Source organism: Tenrec ecaudatus, chromosome 9 (assembly GCF_050624435.1).
Source record: "Tenrec ecaudatus isolate mTenEca1 chromosome 9, mTenEca1.hap1, whole genome shotgun sequence".
In the NCBI taxonomy this organism is placed as follows: domain Eukaryota; kingdom Metazoa; phylum Chordata; class Mammalia; order Afrosoricida; family Tenrecidae; genus Tenrec; species Tenrec ecaudatus.
Genome location: NC_134538.1, coordinates 111,206,421 through 111,229,770, shown reverse-complemented (window position 1 = coordinate 111,229,770; position 23,350 = coordinate 111,206,421). Strand labels below are relative to the sequence as shown.

At 37.1% G+C, this 23,350-nt stretch overlaps 1 protein-coding gene and 1 pseudogene across 7 annotated transcripts in view; one reads left to right on the top strand and one right to left on the bottom strand.

The window, feature by feature from the left end:
- Positions 1-23,350, top strand: part of RUNDC3B (RUN domain containing 3B) — a 110,079-nt gene that overhangs the window by 24,802 nt on the left and 61,927 nt on the right. For 3 of the 7 annotated variants that reach the window (XM_075557638.1, XM_075557634.1, XM_075557633.1), the window contains exon 3: positions 17,526-17,576. The exons of the other annotated variants lie outside the window; for them this stretch is intronic. In XM_075557638.1, the coding sequence (XP_075413753.1) occupies positions 17,526-17,576 (51 nt within the window). The remainder of the gene's footprint in view (positions 1-17,525; positions 17,577-23,350) is intronic. 7 annotated transcript variants of the gene reach the window in all.
- On the bottom strand, positions 378-1,058 carry LOC142456482 (neuromodulin pseudogene; annotated as a pseudogene).

The following is a 23,350-nucleotide window of genomic DNA, read 5'->3' as shown; positions in this document are numbered from 1 at the left end:
TGTTTGATGTAGAGGGTGGGTGAAACAGGTCAGGAAAGGGGAGGGGAGGAACATGGAAATCCATTTCTTTTTTTTACTACGTATTTAAAAATTTTTTTTACAAAGCAACCTCATCACCTTCAAAGTACTCTCATTACACTTAATACAATTGTCAAATCTGAGATTCCATTCTTGGAAGCAGTTTTCTTTTTTGTTTGTTTGTTTGCTTTTAAATTTAATCTTTTTATTGGGGCTCATACAACTCTTATCACAATCCATACATACATCAATTGAGTAAAGCACCCTTATACAACAGTTGCCCTCGTCATTCTCAAAATTTGCCTTCCACTTGGGTTCCTGGAATCAGCTCGTTTCCCTTTTTTTCCATTTCTTAAAGTTCAGGCATGTTATTGGTTCACCTGGCTTTCTTCTCCTTTACCCTCATCCTGCCAGGCACTTTTCTTCGGTGTGGTTTCACGTACAGCTACTTTTTTTTCTTGTGCTTGGCTGCTCTCTGCAGTCTCCTTTGGAGGCTGAGCTGTTGCAGTTCTCTGCAGCAGGGGTGGGGGCAGCAGCTTCATCAGTGATAGATAGCTGCCACATGGGCTTGTTTGGTGCTTTCTTAGCGGGGGAGTCATTGGCCTTGGAGGATGGCAAGTTATCAGTGGAAGCTTTAGTGGCACTTTCTGTCTCAACAGAGCTGGTCTTCTCCTCTGAGGGGCAGTAGCCTGAGGGGCTGCCTGCTCAGTGGGAGCATCAGGAGTGGCCTCCCCCTTCTGCTCCCCAGAAGGAGATTTTCAGGCTTTACAGCTTTACCTCAGGTCCCCTCAGACTTTGAGTCAGTGATTGGGGCTTCATCCATGGGTGTAGAATCATATCCCTTCTCCACTCCATCAGCAACAGGGACTTCCTCCTCATTCACATCAGCCTCAGGAGCTTGGGCATCACCTTTCTACCCTGAACTTGTTCCTTGTTATGTGTCCATGAAGGCTAGCTTGGATTTTGGTGGCAGCCTTGTGAGTTTAATCTGGTCTGATGCCATATTGCCCAAACTTTTGGCCCTCATCATTTTTCAACATTTCTGGTTCTTCTCATACAACACAGAATGATTGTATTGTCCCCTTGACTTCTTTCTGCCTTCTTTCCTTCTCTTTCTTTGTCCCGACACCCCCTTCTCTTTTTCTGTTTGTTTGGCCCTTCTAGGCAAAGTCTCTAACTCCCACCAAATGACCTTTCCCTGCATGGATCAGGTAAGAAGGTGGAGATGATACTGTTAGGATATACTTGTGAGCAATTGTGAACATGATTCCCTAGAGTGCCATTCTACTCTGTATGAAATAAGCCCTGAGAAACAGGAGGAGGTGTCTCATTACCAGCAAGAGCCAGCAGTGGAGAAGGTCTTATGGGCCCCAGATTCCTGTGTATTGGACCTCTTGGCTCCCGAAGTCAGCTATAACATCAGAGGAGCATCAGCAAAACCAGGAGCCAGAACTTGGAACAGGGTGGTGGACTTCCCAGTGCACTGAGCAGGTAAAGCTGAGTGCTTTTGTGCAGGAGTCTGGCTTATGGGTTGGGTGCCTCTGGGCAATTAATTGGGAAGTTGGGCTTGCTGACTCACAGAAGAGGAGCTGAGTGCCTTTGGGCTGCTGCTTACTGGAATGAAGTGCTTCTTGGTCACTTAACTCAGGGAGCTGGGTTTGCTGACTCACAGCATTTAAGCTCTATGCCTTTGGGTTGAAGTTTATAGCAGAGTGGTATGCCCCTTTTGGCATTTATTAGCAAACCTGTAAGAGCTCTGTAATGTGTCCTGAAAGCAACTATTCTGAGTTTTTCTCATTGTCATTACAACTTGCTAACTTCCTTAATAAACCCTTTAATCATGATTGTTGGCTGTGAGTACTGTGTAGTCATTGATATAAATATTAGAACCCAGAGAAGTAAAATAGATAACATTGACTAATGTTTTAATGATTAATATAACACAAAATAGATAACACAAATAGTCTTATATCTATGTTGGATTGCTAGTTATAAACTTTCCAACAAAGGAAACTCCAGACTTAGATGATTTCACTGTTGGCTGTGACTAACCATTTATGAAAGAAATAATAGTAGTCATACACAAGCAAGTAACCGGAAAAAAAGACCAGAATTATTATTATTATTATTTTTTACAAAACAGCCTTATCACCATCAAAGTACTCTCCATTATACTTGTCAAATATGTGATTCCATTCTTGGAAACATTTTTTCAAACTCATCTGTTTGTATGGCTAACAGCACCTCCCTCTTTTTTTTTTTCCTTCACCTCTTCTATGTCATCAAACTGCTGTCCTTTCAATCCCCTCTTCATTTGCAGAAGCAAAAAGAAGTCACTATGGAGTGAGGTCAGCTGAGTAAGGTGCATGGGGCAAGAGAGGCATGCTTTTCCCCCCAAAAAACTGGCACACTGAGATGGCTGCAGCAGCAGGTACATTGTCATGGTGGCAAAACCAGTCCCCCATCTGCTACAAATCAGGCCTCTTTTGGTTACACACTGTTATGCGATCTTTTCAGAACATCTAAATGGAAACCTTCTTTAACAGTCTAACCTAGTGGAACGAACTCCAAATGCAGGAATTTACATTTTTGTCCATTCTGGGAGTTGACCGATGTCATCAACATTTAACCTTTTTTGAAACGAGAAAACCACTCGTACACTTGAGTTTTTCCCAGAGCGCAGACCTTGTGAGCTGTGTTCAACATCACAACAGTTTCTGAGGCAATTTTCCCGAGCAGGAAACAAAACTTCACAGCCACAGGCTGTTCTCTTAAATCAGCCATCATAAAAAACGAAGTTCGAGCAAAACTGCTTTTTTGAAAAAATTCACTGTGATCAAAGAGAACCTTCCCAGGCGATGCCACTGGGTGCACTAACTCAGAGAGTTGCTCGATGCTCGCCTAGCTGGAAACGTGTGCACTACGAAAGCTCTGCCCAGCAGACCTTTTTCCAGTTTTGGTGGGGTACCCTTTTGTATAGTTCTAGAAAACAGGAGAAGAAAGAATACTTCCTATTTTTCTAATGCTTAAGATAGTCTGAGTTCCTTATTTTTCTGGAATTGATTTCTTAAATTCAAAACCTAAACTATATACCTTCTCTTGTGCCATTAAAAAAAACACCCTTTTCCCTCCCCTTACAAACAAACTCCTTTCTCTTTATCTCCTTACTTTTTAATTCAGTTACCTATCTAGGCTGTGGTGCAAACATTAGTGGGACATACTTTCACGTAACGGAGTCCTGGTTTGACAGTGGTTAAAGCACTAGCTCAGGGTTCTCAATCTTCCTAGTGCCGTGACCCTTTAATACAGTTCCTCATGTTGTGGTGACCCCAACCATAAAATTATATAATTTTGCTACTGTTATGAATCGGGCGATCCCTGTGAAAGGGTCATCTGACCCCCCCAAAGGGTCATGACCCACAGATTGAGAACCGCTGCAGTAGCCCTTAACCAAAGGATTGGTGTTTCTAACCCACCAGATATTCTATGGGAGCAAGATATGGCTTCCTCCTTCCATAAAATTTTACAGCCTTGGAGACCCTATGGGACAGGTCTGTGTCCTGTAGAGTTGCTAAGAATTAGAAGCAATTCCTCCACAGTGGATTTTGTATTTTCTTTTTAGCATAAAGATCATTGAAACTCTTTTCAGGAATGCAGACAAAGGATATTCAAGGAGATTTTAAAAGTTAATGGAAAAAGTGGAGTTTTTATACCGATTTTTGAAACTCTTATTATTGACAGACAATGGCATATCGAAGTGTCAAGTCATCCAATGAGCATGGTAGAGGAATGCCTTATCAAGCCTGCTGGGGTGTGTAAGGGAAGGCTCCTCGCAGGAAAGTGGTCCCTAGTGCCTTAACAAACAGCTAAATTTGGAGGGCTTGGGGGAGCTGTGACTTTGATTTTTTTATAGACCAATGAGCAATATATATATATATTTAATGAAATTTAACATAATGAAGTGGTCTGAAACGAACTTCTATACTTTAGCAAGGTACTATCAAGATCAGGCACTATAGTGAATTTTGTATGTATAAAGTAGAAAATAACAAAGCGAAAAAAGCTTCTGAGTATCACAGAGAACCACAGACAACCTATTAGTAATGTTCATTAAGGAAAACATGGAAAAGTATCATGACATATCCAGTTTTCTACGCTAGTTACAATATTTATTAACATTTGGCTTGCTGTTCATATTCATCTTTGTTTTTTTAATTTAGGTTTTTTCTTGTTATGTTTCTATAGGGCTGATTTTAAAAATTTTTTAAAAGTGAGTGTGTCCTACCCTCCTCATCCTCCTTGAAAACTTCACCAAGCACACTCCTCCCCTAGTGGACCGTTGCGCTGGGGCTCTCTTTGTACAGAGCACAGTTCTCTCCTTCAGAACTCTTCATCAGGGCCGGATCCACCACCTTTTACATCCTTCTCCACCTCCTCTCCTAACACTCTCAAGCACTCCTGATCCTCTGTGCACTTTTTAAAAGGCATCCATCAACTTCTGATATACTGTGTGATTTTAAAACTGATGATTGAACTTCTTTACTGCCAATAAAATGCATAAACTTCAATGTTTATTTTGCTTATTAATATATCCTAAGTATTTGGGACAGTGCCTGGGATACAGAAGGTGCTCAGTGAATAATTTGTTGAAAATCGAATTTTTGATCATTTTAAAAGGGGGTCTGAACTCTAGTTGTTTGCCATTTAAAATATTCTCTAATTCAGTTGAATGTTCTGATATCTGAGCCTTGGTCAGGGACTCTGGCTTGCACCTCAAAGCGCTTCCTGACTTAGATGTTAAGTAACCACCTCCCCAGGAGGCTGCTCTTTGAAGGGCAGTGTAAACAACGCTAGAAACAATAGAGAAAGATCAGCTCCTCTACTTGACTTTTGAGGTTTCTTTGTTCATTTTTGAAACTTTTCCAACTTTAGATTCTTGGTTTGCACACAAAATGAGACTTGATTTGTTTTTGTAGTGACACGAACACAGTTCCTCTGATAAAAAGTCCACCTACTCAGGTAAAACATGATACACGAGATAAGAAAGTGGCTCTGGAGGCTACCAGACTCTGACTTTTAGACAATGGACATGACAACTCTGAGAAACAGCCTTTTCAGTTATGTACTTGGCAATTTAGGAAAACCTCAGTGAATTTTATATCAAAGTAAAGCCTAATAGAAACACTTCTTGAAATAACTACGTTCATATGTACCATGGAAAATTAGGTTCGGTCTCTTAAATTTGCATAGGAAATAAAATTCCCTTATGTTGTTATTTTATAGTAAATTCAAAATCTTTGAATAGTAATATTACCACTGTAATAAAATAGATTCCCCAAAGCGTAGACTTAACCAATTATAGAGTAAAGGTTAATAATTAGAAAAGTTAAAGTATCACAGTTTCATATTTTGATGTATCTTTTTAATCAATAATGTATTCCTGTAGTTTGCTTATTCTTAAGCCTTCATCATTGTTTTATTCCTATGGTGTGTTTATTTTAAGTTTTTAACCATAATTTTCATATAGATTATCTGACTGTATTCCTTCCTGTTGATGGACTTCAATATTACAAAATTTTAGAAATCAAGCAAAAGCTGCTGCTGTTGAGTCGGGTCAGTGTTTGTAGTGCTGCAGTCTCTGTGAGACGGGCACCGGAGCAGGCCCGCTTCCTGCTGTCGGTCATCGGGTTGCTGAGTTAGAACCTGCTCAGGGGCATCGAACAACAAAAACTACAAATCTGCACCAAACACTCACATTTTTCTCCTGTGAGGCAACTGCTGGTTTCAAATGGCCAACCACTTGATCAACAGCCCTGCATTGACCCTGTGTCACCAGCGCTGCTTTAACAATAAATGGAAGTGAACATAGGGCTTCAGCCGTGGGGCATCTTTTTTCATGCACTATTTTGTCTTCTTGTGCTGCCATTTACTTTTTCTTTCTTTTGCTACATCCTCCCCATAAAAGTGATTGAGGCATTCAAGTACAAAGCTTTAAAAAGGTATAGGTAGAAAACTGTCAAACATTATAGACTAAGATATAACTGCTGCTGGCAATTTTGTGTATATATCATCACATATTTTATTGTGAATATACATACATGCACATGTGGCTATAGATGGATGAGTGCATACAGTTTTTTTCCCAGTAATCTCATTAAGATACCTTCAAAAAAGGAGGTTCACTCAAAGCAGCTAGTGGTTTCAAATTGTTGGGCAGTGGCTCCTGAGAGAATTGCTGGTCCAAGGCAGAAAGGACAACTCAGAAATTCATGCTGGCTGTGCTTTGGAATTCCAAAGGAATAATAATAATAGATTTCTCAAGATACCCAGGATGATTGTGGGGGCTATGTTAGTCTAGGTAGACTCGAGAAACAAATCTAGGGAGACTCATACTTGTATAAGAAAGAGCTTTATATACAAGAACAATTGAATTTTGAGAAAATATCCCAGCCCAGCCCAGGTCAAGTCCATAAATCCAATATTAGTCTATATGTCTGTTACCAGTCTATAAATTCTTCTTGAAACTCATGAGACACATGATGCAATGATGCCGAATGATCACAGGTCAGTGGGTGGAAAGTCTTGTTGGTCTTGTGATGGTAGAAGCAACTCAGTGCTGGCATGGTTTCCACGTGCCTTCTCAGCTCCAGGGCTCTGTTCCATTAGCCTCTCTCCATGTGGCTTGTCAACAGCAATGTGTCCCAGGGAGTGAGCATGTGTCCCACCTGCAACAAGCTATTTGTCTCCTTAGCGCCTCCAAATAAGATCATCAAGCTGCAACCTAATTGACAGGCTAAACTCCACCCCTTCACCCTTAAGTCTCAAATTGAAAACATTATATAACTACCGTAGGAGTTATTATGAAGAAGATTTTAAAAATGGAAAGCTGCACTGGTGAGTAAAAGGCCATGAGAGTTGTGCTGAGGAATTTTTCATCACAATAATTCCTGTGCTCTTTCTTTGAGGGTAGTAAGGGGTATTGAAAACCTTACCTCATCGGCCTCTACAGTCTTAATCTTGCTCCTTTGACTTGCCCTAATATAGACAAAAATTGCTCCTATATAATCATAGGTGCTGTTATTCAAAATGTGAAAATGCAAACCTATTGTTTCTAGGTTTATATAGTATTCTAGGTTTATATAGTATTCCGCCTCTCTAATCCTTCTCTGGAGAATTTTGTACTCTGCTTCACCTCATGTCAAAATGGCAGTCTGGGCATCCTCAAGGGACTCCAGAGAAGAACAGTGCTCCTTTTTAATATTCTTTGAGTTTTCAGAACAAAAGAGGTCTGAGGGGACTGCAGGGTGCGGGATGATTTCCCAGCCGAGTTCTTGGTATGATAACAGCTCCTGCTGCCCCTGAGTAAGCAGGTGCAGTGTGGTGATCAAACAAACAAACACATCATTTTTTGATTTAACTTCCCTGGGTCTTTTTCTCACTAGTGCAGTTTTCTATTTTCTTAAAACTTCTTCATAATAAGTCATGTCATTTGGGAAATTTTATCAAGATTACTCCTTTGGGTTCCCCCCAAAAAGTTGCCATAACTAACCTTCTGAGCTGACATTTCTGCTGTGAATTTAACTGGGCTACTATATCTGCTTTGAATTTACAAGGGCCTGTTTTGATTGCCCTTTGCTTTTTTGCCTAGTAGTGGCAAACAGTAGACATATCTTTGGTTCTGATTCAAATCAATTTCATTACCTTAGATCTTGCTGAAAAAACTGATCAGTAGCTATAGACTCAATGGTACTCTACAGCCTTTTTCTACTGGTTTCTGCTGGGAGACTTTGGCCTCCCTTTCCACATTCATGAAAGTTATGATCTGTATTTTGCCCTTAGTAAATTTTAAGCATATTTTTATAGTCATACTTTTTTTCATTTTTTAAAAGATTTTAAAATTTGAGGACAGCATAACTTATAAATCACAATGTTAATATGTACAATCCAGGATGTTTACAATACTGTGCAACCATCATCACCATTAATTCCAGAGTATTCTCATCACGCATATAAGAAACTTCATATTTAGGTAGTCATTTCCCTATTTCCACTCATTGCTTTCCCCTTACCCCTACTTATCTCCTTCTGATGTCTATTATGTTTATGGCTCATTCTAAGCAGTTCATGGAAATAAAATTATATAAGCATACCTTTGTTTCTTGCTTCTTTGATTTAGCATGATTTCAAGGTTCATCAGACTTTTAGCATAAATTGGTAATTCATCCCTTTTATGGTTGGATGCATAATCTCTTGTATGCATACACAGTGTTTTATAAATTCATTCATCAGTTGATGAGCTTTTGTTTGTTTCCACTAGGGAGTTTTGAGTGATGCATCCAAGAATATTCTTGGATAGATGTTTTAGGAACATTTCATTTTTAATTTAATTTAAAAATTCATGTTTAATTTAATTTCTGTATATTTTCATTTTATTTGTAACACCTACTTAGTATTTCAATATCTGAGCTATAATGTGCTATGTAGAAATTAGTAAGAATGAATTGATCTATTGTTTTCCCCCCAAACTTCCCCTTTAATAAAAATGTTACATATCATGGAACACTTAATCTTTACATATTTGCCTACTAAAATGTTATTTCCTAGTGATAATAATTAATTTCTATGATTATAATTACTGTAATTAAGGGAATGCACATTTTAAATTTAGTATATGTTGCCAAATGTTTTACCAAAAAAGTTGTATCAACAATAATGTTATTTTTCCTATCCTCATTTCACTGGTTACCATTAATATTTTTAATCCAATATATGTAGAAAATACCTATTTGCCTTTATTGGTTTTTACTAAAGACATTTTGTTATTTAAAATTTTTAATTTTCAAATGAAGATCTATATATGTTTATAATTTTTAAATCTCTGTCATTTCCTATTTATCATTGTTAATCTGTTTCTTTGGTGATGTAAAAATTTTTAATTACTCTAGTTTTAAAAAGCTGGTTATTTATGTCAGGTATACCTAGTCCATTTTAGTCTGTCATGATCTTATTTTCTCCCTTGATATGAATTCTTCTTACCTGGTTACTATTGGTAGTTTATTATCTTATTTTATAGTTAGCATTCTTATGTTTGGAACCATATGAAATATTTTTCTTCTACTGGATTTTTACAGTATTTTATATGAATGTCTAAAATTCTGAATCATGTTATTCCCACACACTAAATCACCTGCTTCCATTGAATCAAACGATTGCTCGTAGTATTTTCAATGACTGTGTTCGTTCTGGATATTTCTAGATGAACAAGGAGAACAGTTTCTCAAGTATCTATACTTTTAAGACTATAAAGACAAAGTGGCCTTTATAGTTTGCTGCCAAACCAGGATTTTCAAGGAATTGTTTTAATCACAAAATTTGGATATTTACCACTTATAGAGTGAGACATTTATTAATAGTTTTATCTATGGGACAAATTGCCAGCCTATTTTACATGAGAATGTCACTTTCAAAGCCCCTCTAAATGAGAAGACTCAAAATTAATGTTTGACTTTTGTGAGGGAATAAATGTAGAAGAAATTTTTATGAAAAGACTTAAGCAATGTCTATTATTGATAAGATTTTCTAGGATAGCTTAATGCTATATATTTTTTAAAGACTGAAATAAATTTATTGAGATTTTGCCAGGTAATACAGTTTCTGGTTTTATGGCTAGAAGGTTGTTGACAATCTCTAATGGTAGTTCATATGTGTATATATTGTATATACTTGTGTATAAGCCTATTTTTTTGTTTTGGGGTTTTTTAAATCATTTTATTGGGGGCTCGTACAACTCATCACAGTCCATACATCCATCCATTGTCTCAAGCACATTTGTACATATGTTGCCATCATCGTTTTCAAAGCATTTTCTTACTACTTGAGCCCTTGGTATTAGCTCCTCATTTTTAACCCTCTCTCAAGAACCCTTGATAATTTAAATTTTATTATTATTTTTTCATGTCTTGCACTGCCCGATGTCTCCCTTTACCCCTTTGTCTGTTGTCTGTTCCCTTGGGAGGGGCTTATAGTAGGTCATTGTGATTGGTTCCTCCTTTCTTCCCCCATCTTCCCCTTACCCTCCTGCTATGGCTACTCTCAAAATTGGTACTGAGGAGTTTATCTGTCCTATATTCCCTGTGTTTCCAGTTCTTATCTGTACCCATGTGCATGCTCTGGTCTAGCCAGATTTATAAGGTAGCATTCGAGTCATGATAGTGGGGGGGGGGAGCATTAAAAAACCAGAGGAAAGCTATATGTTTCATCGGTGCTATACTGCACCCTGACTGGCCCGTCTTCTCCCCACAGCCCTTCTGTAAGGGGATATCCAATTGCTTACAGATTGGCTTTGGGTCTCCACTCCGTACTCCCCCCACCCCCTCGCAATATGATCTTTTGCTCTGGGTCTTTGATGCCTGATACCTGATCCCATCGACACCTCGTGATCTCATAGGTTGGTGTGCTTCTTCCATGTAGGCTTTGTTGCTTCTCAGCTAGATGTCTCAGCTAGATGGCCACTTGTTTATCTTCAAGCTTTTAAGACCCCAGACACTATATCTTTGAATAGTCGGGCACCATTAGCTTTCTTCATCACATTTGCTTATGCACCTACTTTATCTTCATCAATTGTGTCAGGAAGGTGAGCATCCTGGAATGCCAGTTAGAACAAAGTGTTCTTGCGTTGAGGGAGTGCTTGAGTAGAAGCCCAATGTCCATCTGCTACCTTAACACTAAACCTATAAATATATGCACATAGATCTATTCCCCCATCGTTATATATAAATATACTTAACATTTGTACATGCCTGTATTTAGATCGCTATAAATGCCCTTTGCCTCCTAGTTTGCACTGGGTCTTTGATGCCTGACACCTGATCCCATTGACACCTAATCATCACACAGGCTGGTGTGCTTCTTCCATGTGGACTTTGTTGCTTCTCAGCTAAATGGCCACTTGTTTATCTCCAAGCCTTTAAGACTCCAGATGCTATATCTTTTGATAGCCAGACACCATCAGCTTTCTTCACAACATTTGCTTAGGCAGTCACTCTTTAGCGATAGTGTTGGGAAGGTGAGCATCTCAGAGTATAAGGCGAGTTTTTCAGCACATTTTTTAGGCAGTTTTTGTGGTAAAATTAGGTGTCTCAGTTGATATTTGGGTCAGCTTGTACTTGAGTGCATACAGTATTCATTTGTGTTTGTAGATTTTTGAGTGTATGCCAGAAAAATAATGGAACACTTCCAGTGTGACCTTGTGATTTTGGCAAATTGGAATAGAAAAAATCATAGTATGTACTTGTAATTATCAAGGCATACTTTATCTATTTTCAGTAATGGAAAGTTGCTTTGTTTTATATGTGTGGGCCATATACATTTATCAAGTGTTGATTATTTTTAATATTTTAATTAAATATTTCATAATTTTCTCATTTTGAGAGCCTTATAATATATTTTCATATCTTTCTGATGTTATTATTTCAATGAATTGCGCTTAGAATCTTTCATAGGTAGTATTGTCATCTGTTTTCCCGATGAAAATCAAAATCACGGCAAGATACTTCACTAGAATTCTAATGCTAAGTTTCCCTCTAATGTATAATTTTCTCTAATATATGCCACCATTACAAGTTGATTGGTATATATTATTTAAGAATTTGGGGTGCCTAATATATATACATATATACACTATGCTTATACTATAAACTTTTTAATAACTCTTACAATTTTTTGGATGTTTTGTAAGAGATTGAATTGACCCTATGATTGAGATATCATTTGATACCACTTAAAATTGTGGTTTTATTATGCTTTCATTACTTGTAATTAGGAACCTCAGGTGCCATGGAATCAGTTCTTGTGTGCAACCTGATAAAACGCTGACAGGTCCAGTGCCGCACTCACGGTTGTTCGATTAGAATCTGTTGCTGTAGTCACTGTGCCGTTGAGGAGCTTCCTTCTCTTTGCTAAGTGTGAAGTCCTTTTTTCCAGGGATTGGTCTCTTAATGACATAGTCAGAGAATATGAGGTGAAGTCATCCTTGCTTCTAAGGACCATTCTGTCTGTGCTTCTACCCTGCCATACAGATTTGTTTGTCCTTCTTGGATGCCAGGGTAGTTCGCTATTGTTCACCAACACCATAGTTCAGATGCATCAGTTCTTTCCTAGTCTTCCTTATTGATAGTCCAGCTTTCACATGCAGATGCGGTGACTGAAAACTCCTTGATTTGGGTCAGGCACATCTTAGTCCTCAAAATGACATCATTGTTCGTTAACAAAGTGCACATTTGCCCAGTCCAGTTTTCATTTGACTTCTTAACTATTGCTTCCAGGAGCGTTGATTGTAGACCCAAGTAAAATGAAATCCTTCACAATATCAATCGTTATCATGATGTTATCTATCAGTTCAGTTGTAAGAACTTTGGTTTTCTTTACATGGACTTGCAATTCATACTGATGGATGAAATAATTTATTTTCATGAGCAAATGCTTCAAGTCCTCTTCCCATTCAGCAAGCAAGGTTGGGTCATCTGCATATTGCAGGTTGTTAATGAGCCTTCCTTTAATCCTGATGCTGTGCTTCTCTTAACATAGTTCAGTTTCTCTGATTCTCTCATGATTTGCTCAGCATACTAACTTTATCAAGTATTTTAAACTACACAGAGTTACCTTGTTTTGTTAAAATTGATGCCTCTTGCTAAATATATATATGTATATATATATGTGTGTATATATATATATATATATATATTCCACATGAGCACAATTAGCTTTCTGGAATTCACATTGTCATCTGTTACACTTAATCCCCATAAAGTTAAGTATTTTTATTTTATATAAACTATTACTTTAACTTTATTTACTGGTAGTTTTTACTTTTACAGTTTGTTAAACTAAGAGCCACTATTTATATAATTTAATATTTTAAGTTTATAAAAAATTCTATTTCTTCCCTTTAAGTGATGCCTTTTAAATATCCAATGACTTGAATGTTTAGGTAGTCACTTTAAAAAAATCATTTTATTGGGGCTCATACAATTCTTATCACAATCCATACATACATCCATTGTGTCAAGCACATATGTACATTTGTTGCCATCATCATTCTCAAAACATTTGCCTTCTACTTGAGCCCTTAATATCAGTTGCTCATTCCCCGCCTCTCTCCCTACTCCCCCTACCTCATGAACCCTTCATAATTCATAAATTATTATTATTTTGTCATATGTTACACTGTCCGACGTCTCCCCCTGCCCTCTTCTCTGCTGTCCATCCCCCAGGGAGGAGGGCATATGTAGATTCTTGTAATCAGTTCCCCCTTCCTACCCTACATTCCCTCCACCCTCCAGGCATCGCCACTCTCACCACTGGTTCTGAAGAAGTCATCTGTCCTGGATTCCCTGTGTTTCCAGTTGCTATCTGTACCAATGTACATCCTCTAGTCTAGCCAGACCCACAAGGTAGTATGGGGATCATGATAATGGTGGGGAGGAAGCATTTAAGAGCTAGAGGAAAGTTATTTATAGGTTTAGTATTAAGGCAGCAGGTGGACATTGGGCCTCCACTCATGTACTTACTCAATGCAAGAACACATTGTTTTATTAAATTGGCATTCCAGGATGCATATCTTTCTGACCCGATTGCTGAAGAAAAATGTGTGCATAAGCAAATGTGGTGAAGAAAGCTGATGTTGCCCGGGTATCAAAATATACAGCATCTGGAGTCTTAAAGGCTTGAAGATAAACAAGCGACCATCTAGCTGAGAAGCATCAAAGCCCACATGGAAGAAGCACACCAGCCGGTCTAATCACTAGGTATAGAAGGGACCAGTTATCAGACATCAAAGAATGAAAAATCATATCAGTGGGTACACACCTTCCTGATACAGTCGATGAAGACAAACGTGTGCATAAGCAAATGTGGTGAAGAAAGCTGATGGTGCCCGACTATAAAAAGATATAGCATCTGGGGTCTTAAAGACTCTAAGATAAACAAGAGGCCATCTAGCTCAGAAGCAACAAAGCCCACATAGAAAGAAACACCAGCCGGTGTGACCACGAACTGTCAAAGGGATCAGGTACCAAACATCAAGAAACAAAAAATCATATCATTGTAAATGTGGGTGAGTGCAGAGTGGAGACTCAAAGCCAACTGGACACCCCCTTACTGAAGGGTTATGAGGAGGAGATGAGCCAGTCAGGGTGCAGGGTAGCAGCGATGAAACATTCACTGTTTTTTAAATTGTTGATTCACTGAAAAACTATATTTGTTTATAACATCCCTCCTACCTAAGTACCTGTAAATGGCACATTAAAGCACAATTATGTATATAGCAATTTAGTTTCAGCACCTGTTATAAAATAAAACATAGGAAAGAAAATACTTTTGCTAATTAGTAACTGAATTACCGTGCATATTGTAATCGCAAGTGCTGCTGCACTGAGAGGTTTTTCTTTCATGTGTATGTATGCACATGGTTAAAGAGTCACGTTCAGACAAGGACTTGCAATAATGTAATTCATGACACAATGTTCTTATCTAGTGTTACCTGTTTACAGAAAAAAACAGAAATTTGTGAAACGTCTTAATTACTACTTGCTTATTTGTGATAAGTTCTGTTATATGCCTTACAAGTAGATCTTTCCGCTTACAAGTCAGTGCATCTAGGGGTCTTTTCAGTAGTCCATTCTAGCATATTTATAAATAAAGTCTTCTACCTATAAATTTATTAGAAACATGCTATGTGATATAAATTTAAACACAGTAAAAGAAATAAAATTACAATAAATGTAACACGGGTAAATTTTAATCCTCTATGTAATTGTTAACATTTACTGAATCATAACAACCATGATAATGTAGTCCGATTATGAAAGAAAGCTTTCCAGTCATGTGAATTAGGATAAGGTTGACTTGAGAACTGCGGAAGAGTAGTATCATCTCTGTTAATTAGAGTTCTGTTCAGTCTTATTTTCAATCTGATATTTCCTGGCAGTTATGCAGTCAGTATTCTATTTCGTATATGGCAATTTTGATGCGATTATGAGGTTTACGTTATTTTCCCATTATTTGTTTTTTGTTTAATTAGATTCCTGTGTGGTCAGGAATGCTTTACGTTTGGTATGCTTGAGTTTTTTACTACATCTTCATCTCTGAGGAAGATTCTTCTTTTTGGAAAAAATTAAAATGTTAATAATTCCTTATAAAATTATACAGTAAGTGATTATGAGTACATTTGAATGAATTTGTTCTTGAACAAAACACTGTCTTTAGCTAGCTAATTTGATCTTTTCTTGTTTGCGTTTTTAAGATACTTATTTGTAAGGTACTGTTTCACCATTTCTTATCGTTATGTATTTCCATAGAAAAAGTTTTATTTTGATTGGAAATCATTACCTTGTCTACATAGAGACACTTATTGGGCCCCTTTGCAATAATGTGAGCGTGTTTTTTGACTAGTACCGGGGTGGGTGTGGGACAAGTGGGATAGTGGTTATAGCAAAGATTTAATTTATAACTGGAAAATACTCTCCCTACTCACATTGCAGTAGTCCAATTCTCTGTTTTTTGTGGTTCTGTGGCTTGGTTTTGATTTTTAATTTTTCACTTTTGAGGCATCAGTGGCAATTCGTAACCAACTGACAGGAAGACCATCAACCTGACCCTAGAGCTCCATGAGTCTGCAGCTCTGACTGTGCTGGCCTTAGCCAGACGTACAGTGAGAGAGGATTTGAATGTGACTCCAGGCAGTGTCTAGCACCGTGAAATATCATTTAATCTTGAGGCTCGTGGTTACTTACAACCAGTGAGATATCAAATTATGAGTAAAGCAATTAATGCCTACAAATAAATGAAAAGGTTTTTATTGATTTGATGCTTCATGGTGTGCTACAGCCAAGATTAAAATAATGTGCAAAACTAGGGCATAATGACTCACATACTAATTATAAAATCATAAACCTTTACATAGATTTTTATACTGTATATATATTGCTTTCCACTCTGTCAGGAGTTGACATGTACATCTGGTCCTGTTGGACCTTATTTGGCACCGTTTTTGACGGGCTATGCTTAGATAAGGAGCCTTGTCTTTAACCAATAAAGATAGTGATTTAAATATTAACAACTAATATTACAGTTTATAATGAAAAGCATTCCATTCTGGTTAGCTTTTCAATGTTGGGGATTTTTCATTTTGTTTACTGTACTAATGCAGTCATGCGTTGTGTTCTAGTGTGGGCATCGACGAGGGTGTCCAAGGGTACTCCTTTTGGATGTTTCCAAGGGGACACTTGTTACATTTGTTGAAACATTCAAATGGATGGGAGTGTCGAGAGCGAGTGGTAGTAACAGGAATGTGACCAGTAGCACAATCATGATTATCTCCTCTTTATTTTCACACTGACTACTGGAGACTTTTTCCTTGATTTGCTTTATTTAAAAAAGAAGAGGTGTGCAGCCATGTTCCATGAGAGGTTTTAGTATTTGCTTATGAGAAAAGGAAACTTCAATAGTTGGAAATGGATTTCCGCAGTTTTATTTCCACAACCAAACTCATTGCCATTGAGTCAATTCAGACTCATAGTGACCTATAGGATAGCGTAGAATGGTCCCAGCGAGCTTCTGAAACTGTGCTTTTTACAGCCATAGAAGGCTCTGTCTTTCTCCCGCACAGCAGCTGGAGGTTTTGAAGTGCTGGTTTTGCAGTTAGCAGCCCAACATATAACCACTACCACCAGGGCACCTAATTTTACTTTAGTGCTTTCCTGTTTAATTATACTGGCCATTTCTGAGCAAGAGAAAATTACTTTTCTAGGTTATAATTGGTAAATAATAATTGGAAGTTGTCCTGTAGTGTGTCTCATAAAGTAGAGCTTTTAGTTCTTTAGTTAAACAAAAGAACATTTTATTTTCTATTTGGTACCTGATTTAATAAGTGAAAAAAAGTCATATAAACTCTAACTCTTTATGCATAATAAGAGAACCTTTGTCACAAAATGTATTTGTTTATAAATTCTAGAAATCTTAGCAGTAAAAGAAAGTGAATCTTAATTAACATAAAAGGCCTTCTGAGCAATATAGCCCTAAAGTGAATTATTTTTCCTAACCAAGCTCATAAATTCTGTAGTGCAAAGCTAGCAAATCCATTTCAGTTATAGTTCACTTTACCTTTCACTGTTATAATCAATGTATTACATTTGGAGATGAATAGTGGACGTGAAAGAAAGAATGCAGGTGGGGGGAAAAATCAGGGAGCAGTGGTTGCTTATTTATTTCTGTGACCTACAGACACCATAGCCTCTCTACTAGAATAGGCTTCAAGTAGGAGCGTGATTCATTTGCTGATATAGCTCATATTCGTCTTTTCTATGTTCCTTTTATTAGGTAACATTAGTGCATATTGCTTTTAGATTATATGTAGCCCATCTATTTGGACTATTCAGTTTGGAATTTTAAATTTGGTTTCAGGCTTTTTAAATATCTGTGTGTTTTGTTGTTGTTTATTTTTTTTAAAGAGATTTCCCAAAGTTGCAGATGTCTGGCTCATCTCCAAATACCTCTCCAAGGTACTCTATGCTGGCGATGTCTCCCGCCACTGAGCTGCGCGGGAGCATGGAATTGACTTACTGGGGAGGGCTGTATCAGTTAAGTGATTCTTTTTAGTACATTGCATGGGTTTTGCAAAGCTTTCAGTTCGTTTTTTGTTTTGTCCTTTAAATCCAGAGGGTACAAGTATACTTAAGCTAATTTAAAAAATTAAAGCCATGTTGCAAATTTATATAAGCTATACAATCCTTCTCTTATGTGTCCTTTCTGTATTTCTACTAAGTTACATGGCTTTAATTATTTTTATTAGTCATGCATATACGTCTTACATTTTATTGGAGTTCAGTGATTTAAGACTTATAAAATATTCTCAATTTTCTAAGTGTTTGTATTACAGTCAAATGGAGCCTCAGAGTAACTGTGTGACGTTTCCAGTCACTCAGTGGAACAGAGAGAGGAACTATCAGCAGCAACTCCACTTTACCCTTCTTGCTTGTATTCCATATATTTTTCTCCTAGGCAGCATGCGTGTTGTTTGTTTGTTTAATTTAAGCAAATTGTGTTGAATTTGTTCTATATGTAAAACACCTCTAGCCATCTAAAAGCTTATGTCCCAAACTTTTATTTCATTTCTTAGTTAGAAAAGAAATACATAGTCATCATTTAAAAAGATTACAATAGGACAGAGGGTTGTTTCTGCCATCGAGTAGATTCCAATTCATAGTGACCCTAGAGGACAGAAAAGAACTAACTGCCTTTGTGGGATTCCAGGATTCTAAAACTATAGGAGTAGAAAGCCTCATCATTCTCTCTCAATTTGCAATCCACTACACCTCCAAGGCTCCTGGATAAAGGGGTAGGAAATAACATTATTTTAGTTTCCTCAATCCTCAACACAATGCATTGACACAGTGGCTGCGAGGATGGACTCAAACATAAGAATAGTTGTGAGGATTTGATCTAGCTCCTGCCATACTACCTTAAAGGCTTGAAGGTAAACAAACGACCATCTAGCTCAGAAGCAACAAAGCCCACATGGAAGAAGCACACCAGCCGGTGCGATCACGAGGTGCTGAAGAGATTAAGCATCATCAGAACAAAAAATCATATCGTTGTGAATGAAGGGGAGTGCGAGTGGAGACCCAAAGCCTATCTGTAGTCAATTGGACATCCCCTTACGGAAGGGTCACAGGGAGGAGACGAGCCAGCCATGGTGCAATGTAGCAACTATGAAACATACAACTTTCCTCTAGTTCCTAAATGCTTACCCCCCCCCCCACACACACTATCATAATCCCAATTCTACTTTACAAATCTGGCTATATCAGCAGAATTACACTGACAGATAAGAACTGGAAACACAGGGAATCCAGGGCAGATGATCCCTTCAGGACCAGTGATGAGTGGCGATACTGGGAGGGTGGAGGGACGGTGGGGTAAAAAGGGGGAACTGATGACAAGGATCTACATATAACCTCCTCCCTGGGGGATGGACAACAGAAAAGTGGGTGAAGAGTGATGTTGGACAGTGTAAGATATGACAAAATAATTTATAAATTATCAAGGGTTTATAAGGGAGGAGGGAGCGGTGGGGAATGAGCTGATGCCAGGGGTTTAATGGAGAGCAAACGTTTTAAGAATGATGAGGGCAATGAATGTACAAATGTGCCTTACACAATTGATGTATGTATGGATTATGATAAGAGCTGTATGAACCCCTAATAAAATTATTTTTTAAAGTAATTGTGAGGAGGCTGGTTCAGGACTGGGCATTGTTTCTGTTTTACACCGGATCACTATGACTCATAACTGACTCTACATCACCTAACAGCAACAACAATCACCCTAATTCTCACAAGTCATGTGTTTTAATAGTTTTGATTCTTTTATATTCATTACTTATAGTTGTAACCAGTATTGAAGAATATTACGTTTGATTTCTTCAGTCATACACGGTTAGTTGTTCATAGAGCTGTGTACAAATTTAGGCTTTTAATACACTAATTCAACCATTATGTTAAGCCTCATATTAACAACTCTGGTAGATAAAAATAACTTTGTATTACTGTTAAAAATGAAGTTCTTGTAGAGTTGAGAAGTTGCTTTGTCAGAAGATACTGGAACTACTAAACTGGGTTTCATAAATTTATTGTAGGAAACTTAAGACTACTGTTATAAAACACAAATTTAAAATCAAATATCTAATTATTGGCAGCAACAGATCCAACAGATAGCCATTCCAAATAGCTGAAACTTTTTGAAGTGCTATGAAAGTGGTTTATCGAAGTTATGGAGGCTGCCTTCTCTTGTTCCTTGTGTAGACGGAGAGCAGCTCAAAGCAACACTCTTTCAGCGTGCCAAAAGGGAATGTCTCACTAGCAGAACTTCAGTTTCTAGGCTCTTTTTACATTTGCTATTTACATAGCTAAGCACTGTCACAAAGAATGGAGGAGGGAAGTCACTTAGCAGGTTCATTTATATTTTATACTCTCATGTGTGTCAGTAGCTTCTGTTGCTTAGAGAATAACTTTAGAACATTAGTTCCTATTATTAGGAGGTTTAGTTCTGGCCATGAAACAAGCCATTAGGAAAACACAGATAAAGTGTAAGATATAAATAGTGATCTAACTTAAAGAATATAGAACAGTAATTTCAGAATGAGTGGGTCTTAGAGATCAGGGGCCATTTTAAGTACTAAAAATGACGTAGGTTAGTGAGAAAGATGTTACATCAGTGGTCATTAAGAGATCACCTTTTGTCTAGCAAATATTGCACCCCACAATTCTGTATTCAAAACAAATTAGAGGTGGATTGGTAGGAAAAGATTTGAAAAACTTGTTTAACTTTGTCCTGGATTAAGATTAAGTACATTTAAACAACACTCACAATTGAAGGCATATGCCATACCTATCATTCTTCGACATTTGAAGAGAGAATTCTGTTAGTGACAGCTTATTTCTTATCTTGAATAAAATTTCAAGTTTATACTAGTCAGTCTCTTGCTTTGTGATTTGCTTTAGTAGTTATTTTTTAAAGAAATGAAAATATATTGCAAGTAATTTATGTAATCAGTAAATAAGATATATAACCTTAGCACTAATTTGAAGGTATTATATAATTAATATGTCTTTTTAAAAATAGATCTTTCTGTTTAGTACTGGTTAAAACCCAAGTACATATTTTGTTAGTGTTTAATTTATTCATAAGCTAAATGGAATCCCTTTATTAACTATTTTAAACTTTACTTTTTAATAGATTGCAGACATAATTTTGTTACTTAGATAAGATTATATTATTTATGGAAAATTTATGTAAAAGCATGCTTGGAGATCCAAGTAAAATCTTCTGACCATAGAAAGCTATTTTTTTATGTAAGAATTTCACTTAGGAAGTGGTAGACACATAAGAGAAAATAAAGCCAAGTCAAACCAAATCATGGGTACATCTAATTTGCTAAGTAGATAAATTTATTGTGAAAACATTACTGACTTGTTTAAAGTCCTGCGAGTCATGATTTCCCATTTGTTCGTTTGTTTAGTTTTCAGTTGGTGATTTGGGGATCTTATAGACAGCACAGCTCATCTATAGCAAAAGTTGAACCCACCAATTATTTATTTGACCTAAGTCTGGATTTATAGTTTTTCTGTCTTGTTTTCTCTCTTCTAAAATGGGGCTTTGTTATACTTCTTCATTGGCAGCAGTACTTTAAAATATATAAGAAGTGATGTTCCCTGACCGTGTGAAACTTCTGAGATGTTTTAAAATAGTACTAAAGAAAAAAACATGCCCTGTGCATCAGTGGCAAGGCATTTGCATAGTTCTTAACAAGATACGTTTTGGGTAATGAGTAGCCTATGCCTCAGTTTTTCCTTTGGCTACACAGATCCCTGACAGTGTTTAGTACAAACACAGGTAGTATTTATTGAGGAAAATCTTGCAAGTCACATTGCAGAAAGCAAGGAAAATTAGTTGAGATTTAAAATGCATTACAGAAGTAAGTTTGGAATGTTTAGTGTGGGCTAAGGCTGGATTTGGGCGTTAACTTCAAATTACAGATTTTAAGTTAATAATAAGGAAAACAAATTTGTGTCTCATTCCTATGTTGTTACGGCAGTGCAAGGGGAATTTGGATTCTTTCTCTGTTGGTGTTAAAATAGTAATAGCTAACCAAAGTAGCTAACCAAAGCCCAAACCTCAGCCATAGAGTTGATCCTGACTCAGAGTGATCCTACACCGGGTTCCTGAGGTTGTACATCTTTTTTTCCCCTCCTTCCTACCTTTGTGACCCCTTGATAAATTACTGTTGTGTTCATAGCCTCATCCTGTGGAGTGGCTGATAAGTTTGAACCCTCAACCTTGCAGTTAGCGTTAGAAATCCATCACTTACCCAACAGTGCCACCAAGGCTCTTTATATAGACTAGACTTCGGGCTAATTGCTGCACGAGCATTATCTTAATTGGTCCTTATAACTATGTATGCTATCAGCTACGTACTCTATTAACTTGTAGAAGCAGTTCAGTCTTACAGCCTTGCACCAGTTCAGAGTGAATGTAAGTCATTTACCTAAGATTACACAGCTAGAAAGTGATTTATCTAGGATTCCAGTTCATGGCCACTTTCTCAAAAGTCCATGCGTTTACACACGTGATGCTCAGCTTCCCTTCCAAGTGGCTAACAAGCTGGTGGCATAAAAAATAACCTAAATACAAACTATATTGAAGTATTCTTGTCAGGAATTTTTTAACAAGGAAGAGAGAGTAATGGGAGGATATAGAGGGGAAACAAGCAGATTATGAATAATCATGTTAATAAATTTCTATTTATTAGGTTAATAATTTTCAAGGAACATTGAATTATATATTTAGTAAAGGTTTAAAGACTATATTTCTGAGATCATTGCTATAGTTTTGTTTTTGTTTTTATTAAATAAGGTTTTAATAGGTATTGGGGGTTTTTTAGTTACATATATTCTTGGGTATTATTGAATTAATTCCACTCCCAGTGACACTCTAAGACAGATGAGAACTGTGCTGTAGGCTTTCCAAGGTTGTAATCTCAATGGAAGCAGATTGCCACATGTTTCTCCTGTGGAGTTGCTAGTGGGTTAGAACCACCGATCTGTCAGTTAACAGCAGAATGTTTAACTACTGTGCCACCAGGGCTCTACTTATTCACATTTATAGAAAGGTAAATTACGTTTGTTTAGACTGTTTGATATTTGAATATTTGGTATTAGAATGCAGGCATTTTACTACAAGATTTCTTTAATAAAATGATTTATTACTACAAAAACTAACTGAATTTATAGGAAAAAAAATTTTGGTAAATGGCAACAAGATGATCATCTTTGTTTTAATTTACCAGTTCATTTGGTCAGCACATATTTATTAAATAAATGCCTGTTGTGAATCAAATCAAGTTATTTAAAGACAGGGAGGATACAGTCTGAGTATCAGCAACCTTACTGCCTCGTTTGTGGGATGATGAAGTAAATAGGTAATTATAATAAACTGTGATCCATACCTTCACTGGGGGTAAATAAACCGAGAGTGCTGTGCCACCTGATACAGAAGGACTCACTCACTAAAGTCTGGGAGGGCTTACTTGAAGAAATGGTCGTTAAACTATCCTGACTGGTGACCAGGAGTTCCTCACCATCATACACAGGGGATACCCCCAGAAAACGGAAATTTTTTTCAAAGCTATATATTTAAAATTTTTTTTTAACAATTTATTAGGGGCTCATACAACTCTTATCACAGTCCATATATATACATACATCAATTGTATAAA